The sequence below is a fragment of the Egretta garzetta genome, unplaced genomic scaffold, assembly GCF_000687185.1.
Source record: "Egretta garzetta isolate BGI_Z169 unplaced genomic scaffold, ASM68718v1 scaffold94, whole genome shotgun sequence".
Taxonomy (NCBI): domain Eukaryota; kingdom Metazoa; phylum Chordata; class Aves; order Pelecaniformes; family Ardeidae; genus Egretta; species Egretta garzetta.
The window spans coordinates 8,626,464-8,640,582 of NW_009259683.1; the positions used below are offsets into that span (position 1 = coordinate 8,626,464).

At 39.9% G+C, this 14,119-nt stretch overlaps 1 protein-coding gene across 1 annotated transcript in view; it reads left to right on the forward strand.

Moving 5' to 3' along the window:
* The first annotated feature begins 5,773 nt into the window (after positions 1 to 5,773).
* The window catches only part of MACC1 (MET transcriptional regulator MACC1), a 15,745-nt gene continuing 7,399 nt past the window's right edge, over positions 5,774 to 14,119 (forward strand). The window contains exons 1-3 of the mRNA XM_009638617.1: positions 5,774 to 5,842; positions 8,837 to 8,951; positions 11,129 to 13,167. Of these exons, the coding sequence (XP_009636912.1) occupies positions 5,774 to 5,842; positions 8,837 to 8,951; positions 11,129 to 13,167 (2,223 nt within the window). The remainder of the gene's footprint in view (positions 5,843 to 8,836; positions 8,952 to 11,128; positions 13,168 to 14,119) is intronic.

Below are 14,119 nucleotides of genomic sequence, written 5' to 3' on the forward strand. Positions count from 1 at the left end.
GATCATTACTATTTTAGAGTTGATCTGGCAGTCATATTATTTCAGTAAAAGTATTGAGTTAACAATACTATTAATAAGAAACAGTTAAGAGTACGATTCAGAGATTCAAATGTCCTTCGTTAGTAGAGAAACTATCCATTTAAACATGAATGCCATTTGATAGAAATAAGAGGGTTTTTTGCTTGTCAAGAGCACATGTAATTGCTATGTAAAGGGAGAGTCTGCAATATAATGAGAGGTACTGGGTTTGGCTTTTACAGAACAAAATACATTTTCATGAATTCCCCTCCCTTCTTACCTTCAAAATTACAGTGTCAAAAATAACTTGAAAATATCGGCAGGTGTAACTTAATGGACAGCTCAGCCTATTATTAACAACACAGGCACAAATGTTTTAAATGAGATGACGGCTTGCTGCTGGAGAAGAGTTCCGACCAAACTTTGGGGACTATAATTGCCATAAAAAGCAACAAAGTGCACTTTCTGCAGCATGCTTTGGAAAGTGTCCCTGTGATTAAGACTCCACCTCTGATGCTCTCTTCACTATGTTGCTAAAGTGCCAAGGACTATTAAACGAGTTCTTCAGTCAAAACAGATCAATACACAAAAAATAGGTATCAGTCTTTCCTTGTAAATATTATCACAATCTATCAAACATACTATTTGTGCTGTTACGTATTCCCTGTGTCGGTTATGTGGTCTGTCAGGCAGAACAAAATGCAATTTGTAGATGCACTGAAGAATGATTATGCTTACAGTTATTAACTCTCTAAACTAACTTCTAACGGCAACCAGAGGAGTCCTTGCTAAATGGATTTACTTTTTTCTTCTATCATATTTAATGGAATTATTTTCCCAACACAGGCATCTGCCTGTTTTATTAATTGTTTTTCGTATCGAGATGGTCATGTGTCACCCATCTTCCATTGTTTCTGCCCTCTCAGCATCGATCTCCCTTTATATTCTCCAGGAGAGATGGAACAAGTGACTGACTTGAGTCCTGTCCTCTCCACTGCCCCCCCTCTCCTTCTGCCCCCCATTCATCCCTTACACAACTGGGATTTGCTCGATTAGTTTATACAATTTGGAAGCTTGCCTGACATAGTTTAAACATTGCAAAACAAACTCTCCGTGTGTATTGTCATGTTAACTTATTTTTGTTGGGGTGTATGTGTTTGTGGTTTTTTTTTTTTTTGGCCCCCCCCAAGTTAACCAACACCAAACCAAAATGGTGCCATATAAAAAGGTGCACCTGACTGTGCAGGCTTTCTGACATGTTTTTCCTTTCCTTTGGAGCAAAAGTCTGACGTACTTATGGAAAGAGTCCTTCCTAGTCCCCTATCTCATGAAAAGCACAGTACACTGCAGTGTCCCCCAGTATCTCTCTCCAGGAGCTCACCTCAGTTTTTTGAAACCAGAACACCAGAAGAGTAAAGGCACCTTGTATGTGTCTGGATATCAGGTTCAATTTACTTCAAGGTTCACATTGCATGGTTCACATTGCCATAAATCTTCAGTCTACATCTGTCCAAAACGAAGTGCCAGTATCCAGGCAGCATAACTGACAAGCAATTCAGTTCTACAGTTGGATGTTCAAGGCTGGGTCCTAGCACAGTGTCAGCCACATTGCTTTGTTATATCATTTTTATCCTGGAGCAGCAGAAAAACCATCCTACATATTTGCAACATATCCAGCTGATACAGATGCTTAAAATCTGTGGTTAATATTAATTACAATTATAATGTTAAGAACTGAAAAGAGCTGTGAGCGAGCAAAATACTGGCTGTTCTCTGCAGGTGGGTTCCTGGGTGTGTTCTGCTTTGCCCTGGTACTGTGAAGAGAGCACAGGTCTTGTAGGATTTCTGTTATCACATCACTGGACCAGATGACACATTTCAATGTTGAAAGCCAAGAGGGATTTTTCCCCTGCCTGTGCTCAGCCCTTAAATGTAAAAGTAATTATTTCTATGAAACATGTAACTATGAAATACCTGATTGTCGGTTCCCAATGAAGAACTACGTCATTACCTGACCTGGGGTTGGTTGTCTGGAAACTGTTACTCTTTACTTGCTTTCTGGTTGGATAGTAGATGTGCTGTTTTCTATATATAGCTAGAAGTGTGTTAAACAGTAAGACGTTACCAATATCGAGTCTTTGGGACTTTTTTTGTCATGCCCTTGTGACTCTGAGGCATACAAAGGCTTTTCTGCTTTTTTAAAAAAAGAAATTTCTTTTATTATCCTTGAAGCTGGCTCTGAGACTGTAAATCAGTCTCTGCTCTTAATGCTACAGCTACTTCTTTCTCCCACCACTGCTTCCTGCCCTCAAAGACCACAGCTTATATCTGTCCCTCTGCAAAGCTGACTTTTGGCACTAATAGGCAAAGACATGAGCCTTTCCCGGGGAGGAGCATAATAAATACTATGCACATTTGTGTGTGCTGTCTAAGCCAAGCTAGCGTGCAAGTGTCTAAGGCTTTATCTCCACTTGCCGCTGACAGGTAAGCTGCTCAGTTAAAGACCCAGTGTAATTCCTGCATGCAGCCTGGATGTGAGAAAAAGTCTAATTTAGCAGAAAGAGAAGAAATCAGGGTAACAAAATTATATATTGAGTACTTTGGTGGTATCCTGTACTTACAAACCCGTGATCACAGCTATAGTTAACAAAGATATAAATAGCTAGAAGAGATTTTGAGATTCCCAGTAGCTCCCACTCCTCTAGTTTGTTCAAAAATATTGAGAGTTGAGGTTTTTGTTTCATCCTAGCAAACATTAAAAGTACCTAAGGGTTGGCATCAGGGCTCTAGTTAACATACAGAACATGTTACTTACAGGCTTTGCCTTGCTCAGCAATGTTGCATATATTATAGTGGCACTGAAACACTTGCAGCACCTAGAAATGGAAACTTTTCCTTTTCAAGGAAACTGCTAAATAGAAGGTGTTCCCTACAGAGTGCTTTCAGCTTCCGTTTTGAAAAAATAATTCTGTTGGCATCACAGTCATAATGACTTGTAGTACTGTGATCTCTGTGAGGGAACCAGAATTGTTTTCATAGGACCTCCAAAAGTCAAGGAACTAGCTGTGCTTCCAAAGTATGTATGGATACATAAAATAAGTGAGAATCCAGTGCGATTTTTAACTATTATTTAGTTTTTAGATGCTTTTGAGAAGTGGTAAGGAAATGAGTTCATAGAAACATTAAGCTAACAAACTTGCAAAGTTTTCTCTGTTCAGCAAAAAGAAGAAATATTACAACTTCATAGTACAAAGTTGGACCCTTTAATTCATTTGTTAATGACATCTTTACTTTTCATTGCCTGTTCTTGAAAAAGTTACTTAGTAATGTAAGCAGAAGGCAACATATTTCTTTTTTCCTGAGGCCAAAAAGAAAATGGAGTATTTCAGAGGTGTAGCTGAAACCCAAAAGACAACATCAAAACTCAACTACACATTCTTGAGGTTTCTGGAAAGCAATATTCCCAAATGTAAAGCTTATAATTGAAAATAAGTGCTCTAGCCCTTACGCTTACAACAAGCAATTTTAGAAGCGTAGATGTGTGGAATGAAAAGAAGGATACTCGCCTTGTAGAGGGAGTGTCTATGGGATTTTAGAAGCGTAGATGTGTGGAATGAAAAGGATACTCGCCTTGTAGAGGGAGTGTCTATGGTACCGTTGGTTTTGCTTGCATAGTGTTCCCCAACCTGGCTGTAAAGCAGTCAGTTCTGGGTCGTGCAGAGCTGAGCAGAGGCTGTAAAAACCCACTCATGGAGTTGTGGAAATCTACTGAGAGGATGACCCACTTCAAGTCCCATTTTTGTTGTGCTGAGACTACTAGCTCTACCCTTTAACACTAGCTCCGATGAAATATTACGAGCAGTGATTGCGTCCGTTACGAGCGGCAGCATAGCCATATGTTGGGTCTGCAGAAAGCTTAAACCCGGGATTCAGGAAGGAGTGTGAATGGCTCTGCAGTTCCCACAGGGTGATAAATCTTCAGAACTTCGAAGTTGCCAAGTAGGTACCAAACTTGGCAACTATTTAACAACAGAGTGAACCCGTAGATCTATCAACTGAAAATGCTTTTCTATTATTATCGGCAAAGTGACAAGTCACAGGGTCATACTAACGCATTAAGGTCGCTGCCAAGTATTAGTAAAGTAGGTAATACAGGGTTGAAATCTCTCAAGACTGAACATTAAAAGCTATTTCTGACTGTTCAAAATGAGATAGAGCTGCACTTCCTTGACTGCCCCACATGCACCAGGCTAAGAGAGTAAGTCAAAGACTTTATCACTTCACCCGAAGGTTTCGTTTGCTATCCTTTACTATCACTAGCTACAGTACCACAGTTCAGCCCTGTAATCAGAGGTTGGTAAACTCACGTCCAACCGCCTGACACCAAATTCTGATCTGCATAAAGCTGTTCCAGGCCACAAGTACCAAGGGACTGTTAAAATATGACCTATTACTGTAACCAATGTTTATCTAGAAACATGTTAATCTGCTGAGAGCAGGCAATGTTTGAGACTTCATGATTATGTGTAGTGCCTTCTAACACCATGTCTCTTCTTTACATTGCTTTTTCTTTAGAATTCCTTTCTTATCTCCATTTAATAGAATTTAGATCATTTGGTGTACTCAGTATTTGGTCAGATCAGGAACATTGTATTTAACATTCTGATGAATATACCTAGCTCCCTTTTCAGAAATAAACTTGTAAAGTAAGTCTAATGACCCGACCTATATAACTATTTTTCCCTGTGACAGCTAAAAGTGAGCCTGAGGAATGAGGCACATCACCTGCTTGTGATGCTTGTCCTGTCTCTGCAAATGCATAAGCTTCATCCTCTGGATACAATGACCATGAATCATTGTGAATAATGGTATGGCTGAGTAGTACTATCTGTGTAAGGGGCATGTAGGAGTCCATGGGGAGACACTGCCACAGGAGAGTTCTTAATAGAATAGCTCTTAACAGAACCTGCTTTTGAAGAAGGCTGAACAGGGTTAAGGTTGAATAAAAGGCAAATTGCTGGTGTCTTGCTCTGGGATGTTGATACTTTAAAAACAGAGGAATGTGTTCTCTCTCATTTTTGAGGGCAAAGGCAGTTGGGAAGTGTTTGGTTTGGGTTTTTTTAAAGTTTTCTTCCTTACTACTATTTTAAGCACAGTAGAGCATGTTTTCTTTGGTAGAGAGACTGGAAAGGGGAAAAAAAAAAATGCACTTGAATTTTAAAAGACCTGGAAGAGATTTTCTAGAGGCATCACACGCAGCAAAAAATGCCATTTGCAGCAAATCTGTCTCCTGACTTCTGTGAAACTGAACTTTTTTCTTCCTCTAATGTGTTTTTCTTCCTCTGTAACAGTGCTGCAACGTGCCTGCCAGCAGCACTCCTGGTCCTGAGTCCCCTGCTCTTCTGGGTCAGGCAATGTACTCCAGGCTTGAACAGCGGAGTGCATGTGGCAGTTTCTTGCCCTCGTACAGAAAAATGCCACATCTCTCAGCAGTCACTCAGGTTCACTCACTGGTCACCTCCATAGCTGATCTCTTTCCAACCTCTTCACTTCTTCATTCCCTGCTCACTTTACACTGTGAGCTGACATACCATCAGTCAAATAATTCTTTGCACCATTAAGCACTTGTCAGTTTACATCTTTCTTACTCGGTAGCTACAGCAAATGAAAAGCTTAGCTTCCGATTCTTCCTATACATAATTCCCGCTTTTGCAGCAAAAGGGTTTCGTACCTTTCCCCTTCGCCACTGATCAGCATGGCTTTATATCCCACAAGCATTGATCTGTCCTCTCTTGTGGATGATCGTTCTTCTGGATTTGTCCAGGTAAGCTCCTAATTAATAGGGTTTTCCTATCAAAAGTTTCATTTGGCATGCTATTTTATCACAGAATACGTCCACGGAAAAGGGGGAGCATTGGGTTTTCTTATTTTCCTAGTCTCATACAAAGGCACTGGGGATTTATGCATTCCCAGTACTAAGGCTGGAACACAGGAGAGATGAGACCCAACCCTGGTGTCAGATCATGTAACTCTGTTCAGGAGGCACATTGCCCGGTACCCGATGGCGTGTGTACAGCTTGTCCCCAGCATTTCCCACATCCCTTGACATGCTGACCAAACGTGGTCATCTTTTGCCCAGGAATGTTTATATCTCCCCCCTTCTCTTGTCCTTTTCTTGGGTGGCCTGAGGACGTGCCTAAATCACAAGGGCTCCCTCGTCGTTCTCTCATAGCAAGGAATGATTTGGGGGGCGGGGGGAATGACTTATTTTTGAAAGTGGTTTTCCTTTTCAGTATCTCCCTCTTCTGTCTTTGTGCCAGGCTAGTGGTGAAGGCTTTAAGCAGTTCCCAGAGGGAACTTTGAGGAATTGGCTTATTCTATTTGCAGAAATTCTTAGCGTTTATAAAACTTCTATATGTAATCTTGTTGTCATGTCTCTGTCAATATACTCCCACTGTGTAAAGAGGTTGTTTTTCTTTCTCTCCTTTTCTCCCTCCCCCTTCCCCATGGGTTTCCTATTTTAGCCCCTGTGCATCCACTTGCACTCTTGTGCTCTTTCCTCATCCTTACTTACTGCCTCCCACTTCATACAGCTACTGAAATAATTGTGGGTGTTTTAACTATTTAAAGAACTGTTCTTAGATTCATATGTCAATTGATCAATAAATAAGTCATCAGTCACAGATTAGTGCTGGCAACAAATACACGAGTATTGTAAAAAGTAGACTTTCTTTTTGTACATTCATTGGGATTTTAGACTATTGATAACTTACACTGGTGTGATTAAACCTCCTCAGTCCCTGGAAGTAGAAGCCCGAGATAAAAATCTTGCATGTTTATACAATGTGTTGAGTTTTTCAAAATTTTGAGATGCAGCAGCAAAGCAAAATTTATTTCCTTTGAAGGAATGTGTACACATTATCAAAGACACTGTCTCTTATCAGAGACAGAAGGAACAGTGATATTTTTATACAGGTGTGGGATGTCCAATCTTGGAATTACAGTGTTGGGATTAAGGAGGCATTTTAGTTTCCAGTTTGGGTCTGGTGGGGTATTAATAACAGAAGCCACAAAATATTAGTCTTGGAGGCTAGCTGTTGCTGCTGTCTGAAATCAGGACTCCTAAGGCCAACATCTGAGATTTCTGCTAACAGAAGAACCTGAAAGTCGGTGCAGCCCTGCGACAGCAGAGTGGCTGGGTGACAGGTTTAGCCTGACCTCAGTTTTTTGTCCTCCCTGAGTGCAAATCAGCATCTGAACAGATTGCCATTAACTGAAGGTAGCTCTTGGGGGAAGAACAAAAAGAACCAATTTACATTTGCAGTGGAAAAACCCCATGCCTTAAACCAAGGCACTGTGCAATGGAAACAAACAGCCGGCTTCCAGTTTCTCTTCAGTAATGCTTTGATATAAGGTATGCTTCCCTTTTCCCATAACTCACCTACTAGAACTGTAACTGAAAATTCCTTTTTCTTACAGCCACAGTAAAACCAGACCCAATGCATCTTTTTTTTTTTTTTTTTCCCCATTTTAAACAAGATTAAATGAGATTTGCTTAGGCTGCAATTGCCACTGCAGAAGTAACAGGCTGCAGTATTTCAGACTCCTGAACAAAGCTGACTATTGTATCCTGTGGATGGACCCAAAAAAAACGCCGGGTTTTTTAAAAAACCCCCCCCCCCCCCCCCGCCCCACCCCGTTTGGTTTTTTTTTGGGGGGGGTGGGGTGGGTGTGTTTCCTTTTCTTTTTAATCGTATGTCTTAATGTCTCTATTGCCCATCAGCATTTGTACCCAACTACATACAGAATCTGACTGTGAAAGTCACTAAATGATCTCTTGGTTTATAGCACTAATTTAATGAACTCTCCTGCACAAAACGGCCTAGAAGATAGTATTTCCTCCAGTTTCTGTTTCAGGAACATACTAACTTTCGCACGTAGGACACCCAACGCTCCTCTGAAGATCTGCAACTCCAGTTTCTGGGCAGCTGAAAATAGCATTAAGCAGTGGTACCTTGAGAGGTTCATTCTCTTCATTCTCCTGCTGCCTGCCTCAGAGCAATGCCCCTCCTGCCCTGCCCTTGCAATAGGTTTGCTGTTGACTCTCTTTCAACCTCAGCATCTGGTTTACAGCTTTCATGTGGCCCAGTCGATGTGCAAACTGTTTCAAAACCAAACAGAACTTCTTGTAGCCAGAATAAGGAAGAGGAGAGATCTGAATGTCCTCTCCTGGGCCGTTGCTGTGCTGGCATGGGCCCTGCAGAAGGGTACTTTAAGTCATTCTTGTACAGACTAAAAGGAAAATCTGACCTGATGTTCACTTGGGGAAGAGTATAGGAAGAATAATAAAGCAGAAAGGGTTGGAAGTATTTCATATTAAGTGGCAAACGAAGGAACGGATCTAGCTCTTCCCCTTTAATGGTTCTAGTCAAACTTACCTGACAACAGAAATTGGGATGTTTATTTTTTTAAAAATAGGTTTTATTCAAGACCTTCTGAACAGAATTTATTGTACAATTGTCTCAGCTCCAATTGCAAGATGTTTAATTATGTGAGTTATTGGACTTCACTCTGGACTGGGGCACCATATTGTACAGCAGCTGTAGCATCTGGTGTTTTTGTTGCAAATGAGATAGTAAGACTCATTCAGGATTGTGATGCTTGTGGGCAGACTCCATAAATTTACTCATTAACCATAACTTCACTTTTTTTTTCATTTGTGTCACACCACAGGAGCAAAGCTCAATTATTCTTCAAGAGTTTCCTCTTTTTCAAATCGCATGATTGCTGACATTTTATATGTTTAACTGTTTCCTAGGAGGAGATCACGTCCAGTAGTGGCACAGATTCCCTAACCAATGGAGATATTCCACGGAGCAGGTCAGAGGGGACTTTAATTGATGTGGATGACCGGACACCTTCAGTCAGCTACAGTATGTCTCTTCTGCTATTTTCTGTACTAAGGCTCTTCACCTAAAGTCTGTATTTCTGCAAAACTCTTAAGAGCTACAGCTACTCTGTAAACCCCTGTACACCATTTTATTTTATTTTATTTTTTTTTTTTAATTGCTTGTGTTTTGCACTACTCAGGCCTTCGTAAATGTCCCTGGTATCAGAACACAAGCGGTTGTCACAAGGTCCCCTGGGAGAAACTTGCTGGCATATAAGAGAAGTCCTCTGTCCCCTGCCATAGCAAACGTGGGTCAGGCAGGTTGGGAGGAAGAGCTGGAATCAGGAATAAATGAATATATACATGAATAAATGCTATTTAGGGTATGTTTACTGGGGTTTGAGATGGGGAAGAGAAGAGGGAGTTCTTAGCCAAACTGCATTAACTTAGGGTTTCAAGAACCAGGAAGGCAAGGCAATTTCAGAGTTAGCCCAGTCTAAAAACTGCAGTCTTAGCAAAGCTGATTTAATCTCATTGCTATTTTAACCCAAAAGTTAAGAAAACGTTCCTCTCCACAGGTAGGCATTCTCTTAGCTTTTTGTTCTAGTAGCAGGTGTAAGTAACGGTGAACCTGGCACTTGCTGTGTGAGTTGGGGAGCATGAATTATTTCATCCCTAACCTGGGGAAACAAACAACCAAAAACCATAACATTTCTTTTGGGATTAATTAATTTATTTTTTAATAGACAATAATGATATGACTGTAATAGCATCACAGTGCAAGGAAAGCTTTTGGCCTGCAAGCAGAAACAAAAAGACTTTTCAGCTGGTGCTTGAGCAGCCCAGCCCTGTCTGGTGGCCATGGCCAAGGCTGGCCTAAGCACGACTCAGCCGCTTGCTCACTCCGCGCCCCCCCCCCCCCCCCCCCCGCAGCTCACCTGGAAGGCTTTTATCAAGACAATGCCAGACAGAGCCTTGCAGATGGGCAGCTAGGAAGCAGGTAAATTCCACTTTGGTTCTTCCAAACTGGGATTTTTCTGGGACTGTGGAAAAACTCCATGGTTTTGGCTTTTTGTCATAATTAATGGCAAATCGAACAAAAAGAAAAGTACTAACATTTCAATTTTTTTTTCCTTTTTGTGGCTGAATGCACTGCCATTCTTGCGATTGAGCAATAATTCATAACCTTGGGGATGGAAGGTACTATGGAAAGTGTGATAATGAAGGATATAGGTATGCTGAAAGAATAGAAATGCTGAATTTTGCCTCTAAAATTAAAATCCTTTACAAGGATGTACAGAAAAGGGATGGTACAGCCTCTGTATATAGAAAAATAATGGTAAACTGAAGTAATAGAAACCCTTAGCACAAAAAGTTGCAGATGCTCTATTCACTGCAAAAAGTGTGAGTCTTAATCAACCTATAAACCAGGTTCTGTGAACAGCTATTAATATAAAATATAAGGACATCTTGTCTCCAGAACAAATAGACATTACTGTTAATAATGAGATTTTTTATTAGAAAGCATACTGAAATATCACTTTTACACCCCTATTTGTCTATTTAAGTGCAATCTCAGAAAAATTGGTAGCCACAAAAACATTTCTCTCCAATTTTCAAATTGTACAAGATCTCATAAATTATACCAATGATTTTTTCTAATGGAAAGCTAGTATAACAAATTCCACACACACTGAAATAAATCGTAAGAGTGCTGTTATCAATTAAATGCATGTGCAGTAACATGAAAAAGAAACCTGAATAATATATTTATCTGTACTGTCTGCAGTGTTTGAAAAATGAAACAGTAGTTATTTAATCTTTGCAGAGAGTTAGACACAAAGGAAAGAAAACCATAGCATTTTGTAAGAGGCCAAAGATTACTGGAATATAAGGTTTTAAACCTTATGGGACCTTAGCGTACTTGATGCCAATTAATAGTCACAGGAGTAGATAACGATCAGCACCTCGCAGAAGATTCTTTACATCCTTCAGCACTAATTTGGTAGCACTCTTTCTATGAACGAAGATTCTTAATGCTACTTAGAAATCAATGTTGACACTCTTTAAAAATGTGAAGGAGAAATATATAAATGATCTGTATGTATTTTAGGAGGATAAATATAGTCACCTGTTAGCTTAAGAGACTATCAGTTGGAAATGAATGTCTCAAGTCTCTGTGCTTTAGGAAATACTTCTGTTTTTTTTTCTTTTAAACAGATGTCAATGAAAGTAAATTGGATTTGGATATTGGCTGGTCTGATCTATTCAACCATGTCCATGCTGTTTCCAAGACTAATCCTTTCTGGAATGAACTGTCAGCCTCCAACCCTTTCATACATGACATAGCTGCTTCAAATAGAAATGAAAATAATAAATACCTTTTGATCTTAAAAGAAAACCCCTATTTGTTCTCTAAAGTTTCTAGCAATAGGGATTCTTTGGCTTCCTCAGGTGATGAGCTAGATATTGATTGTCTTCTAAGAAAGACTTCAATGAGAAGATCTGGACGATCCAAGAGTGTCTCTGACTTCCTGGATATTGTTGATAACCGAAGACTTAATCCTCACAAGACAACACCTCAAAAAACTATAGCTTCAGACATGACACGGCTTCAAAATGATCGTGAAGCCTACAAGATGGCTTGGTTGAGTCACCGACAACTCACCCGATCCTGCCTAGATTTAGAAGCCATGAGCCATAGTCCTGGATGGGCACAAACACAAGCAACAGACATTCATGTAGTTTGTAAACTGAATCATGAAGGGGGTTCAGTACAGCTACCTGACTCGGATATCAACATTCATGTCCCAGTGGGTCACGTATTACCTGGGGAATTCCAAGAAGTTGGTTTAAAGGCTATCCTTAACCCTCCATCGTCATTTAACAATGAGCTGTCTAGCACCATAAGTCCTCTGATAGAACTTACACTAAGCAACCTCAATACAAGGGAAGCCATTTTCCTGGAGGTAAAAGTTGCAGCTAAAGTCAAGAATGACCCACTCAGCCAAGTTATGAGTGATATTGTGTGTTTTTATAGTCTCAATAAAGAAGGGCCTTTTAAGAAGCTAGAGAATTGTTACACTTATCAAGATACCATACAAGTGAAGCTAACGGACCTAAGTCATGTGATGTACGTAGTGATTGCCGTACAAGCTAACAAAATCCAGCCTCCAGCAACTAATGTCTGGGACTATGTTCATAGAATGGTCTCAGTTGGAATTTATGGTCCCAAATATATTCATCCAACTTTTACTGCAGTTTTTACAGTTTTTGGTCATAACTACATTCCAGGAAAACTCACAATTTGTGATATTAAAAAGGGGGGGAAAAATATGCCTCCCGTTGTGTTTCAGCTGTGGGGAAAACATACATTTCTGCTTGAAAAGCCACAAGATCTAAACATTTCTTTGGTATCCTGTGATCCAGATTTTGAAGTGAAGATGGAAGACCAAAGCAAAAATATTAAAGAGGAAGAGCTGAAAACTGGTGAAATGATCCGCCAACAATTCCTGTTTTCCATGCTTGGATGCAGGGAGATGCATCTTTTTGTTTTCCTTGTTCAGATTAAAGTCTTGAAAAGTAGCCAAGTAATGCAGTTCCATGTTACGACTCCTGATCCAGCTCCAAAATTAAGTGGAATTATCAATAGGCCAAAGCGCTTACAAAAACGCAAAGAAATCAAGTCTGCGCCCTTGCTGTTAATACCAACAGTTAGGTATCCAAAGTTTCAAGATAGAGCTCTGAGTGTTAATACGTATGGAGTGGCTTTGAAAACTGTGTTACGCCAAAATAAGATTGACTATTTGCTAGAATATTTTAAAGGGGACACAATCGCACTTCTTGGTGAAGATAAAGTAAAAGCCATTGGACAAACTAAAGTAAAGGAGTGGTACGTAGGAGTTCTCAGAAGAAAGATTGGTCTTGTACATTGCAAAAACATAAAAGTGATTTCCAAAGAACAAGCTATGGACACTGCTGATAGTGAGCTAACAACCAAGAATCTTGTCGAACAAATTGCATTGCCATTCAAAAAGCTGACTTACATCTACTCAGTAGTTCTGTCTACAGTATCAGAGAGTGTTTATGACTGGCGAGCTTTGGCTGAGGTGCTTGGGTATTCACACATGTCTTTGGATGACTTTAATGAGGCACATGCTGATAAAGAATCAGAGAGAGTCGCGCATGTTGTGAAGAGGATGAAGGAAGACTGCCATGCTAACAAAAAAAAAAGACTATTTCTTTATGAGCTCATTGTTGTAAGTATTGCATGAACTAATGTGATTATTGGGAATGCATTGCCAAGACATTACTCAATAGTAACATGTGAACAAGAAAACATGGTCCTGCACTCTTGTGGGAATCTTTACAAACCTGAACATATTACTAAAAGTTGTAGACACCTATAGATGGAAAATACATCCAGACTCTCATGAAGAATAATACTTTGATGAATTAATTCTAAACAGTGTTCTGTAAATGTTCCAGGACCCTTGCTCATTTAGTAGGTTAACTGAGGTGACTTTTTTTTTTGTTTTTGAATGGCCATGATGGAAATAGTTTGTCTTTTGTCATGGAAGCCATCATGGTAAATTGCTTCCCTGAGTAATTCACTTTCCCATTGTGAAGTATTCAGTAACCTTGTAGTGTGGAAACTCCATTATTTATGTATCTTGTGTACCCTAAGGTGCATGTCTAAGTTTGCTTCATATTTTTAAAGCAAGGAAATCCTGACCCACATGTTGAAGACAAGATTTTCTGTCCACACATGACAACTTCATAGTCAATGTAGTGACCTAAGGACAATGTTGCAAGTTTTTCAGTACCTATTGTCATGGGCCTCATTTGTAAGCCACTGGACAACTTCCACATCATTCACTACTGTTACACGTGCATCAAAAATGGTTTTATTCCAAATGCTTCCAGGTAATAGGTTCTATTGTTAATCATCTTCATTTACTTACGGATCTGTGCACAAACTAATTCGGAATTAATGGTTACTCAATACTGCCCTTGGCTCTGATTGAAAAGCCTACCAGCCTACTTAGGGACAGAAGAGAATTAAATTTCTGGTATGAAAATAAAGTATGATAAAAAGGGTGTTTCAAAATTCACATTGTAGCCTTTCATTTAAGGCCTTTTGCCTATCCTGAATTGCAAACCTTAACAGGGTTTACTTCTCATAACTGCTCTATCCCCTTGGAAGTGCTG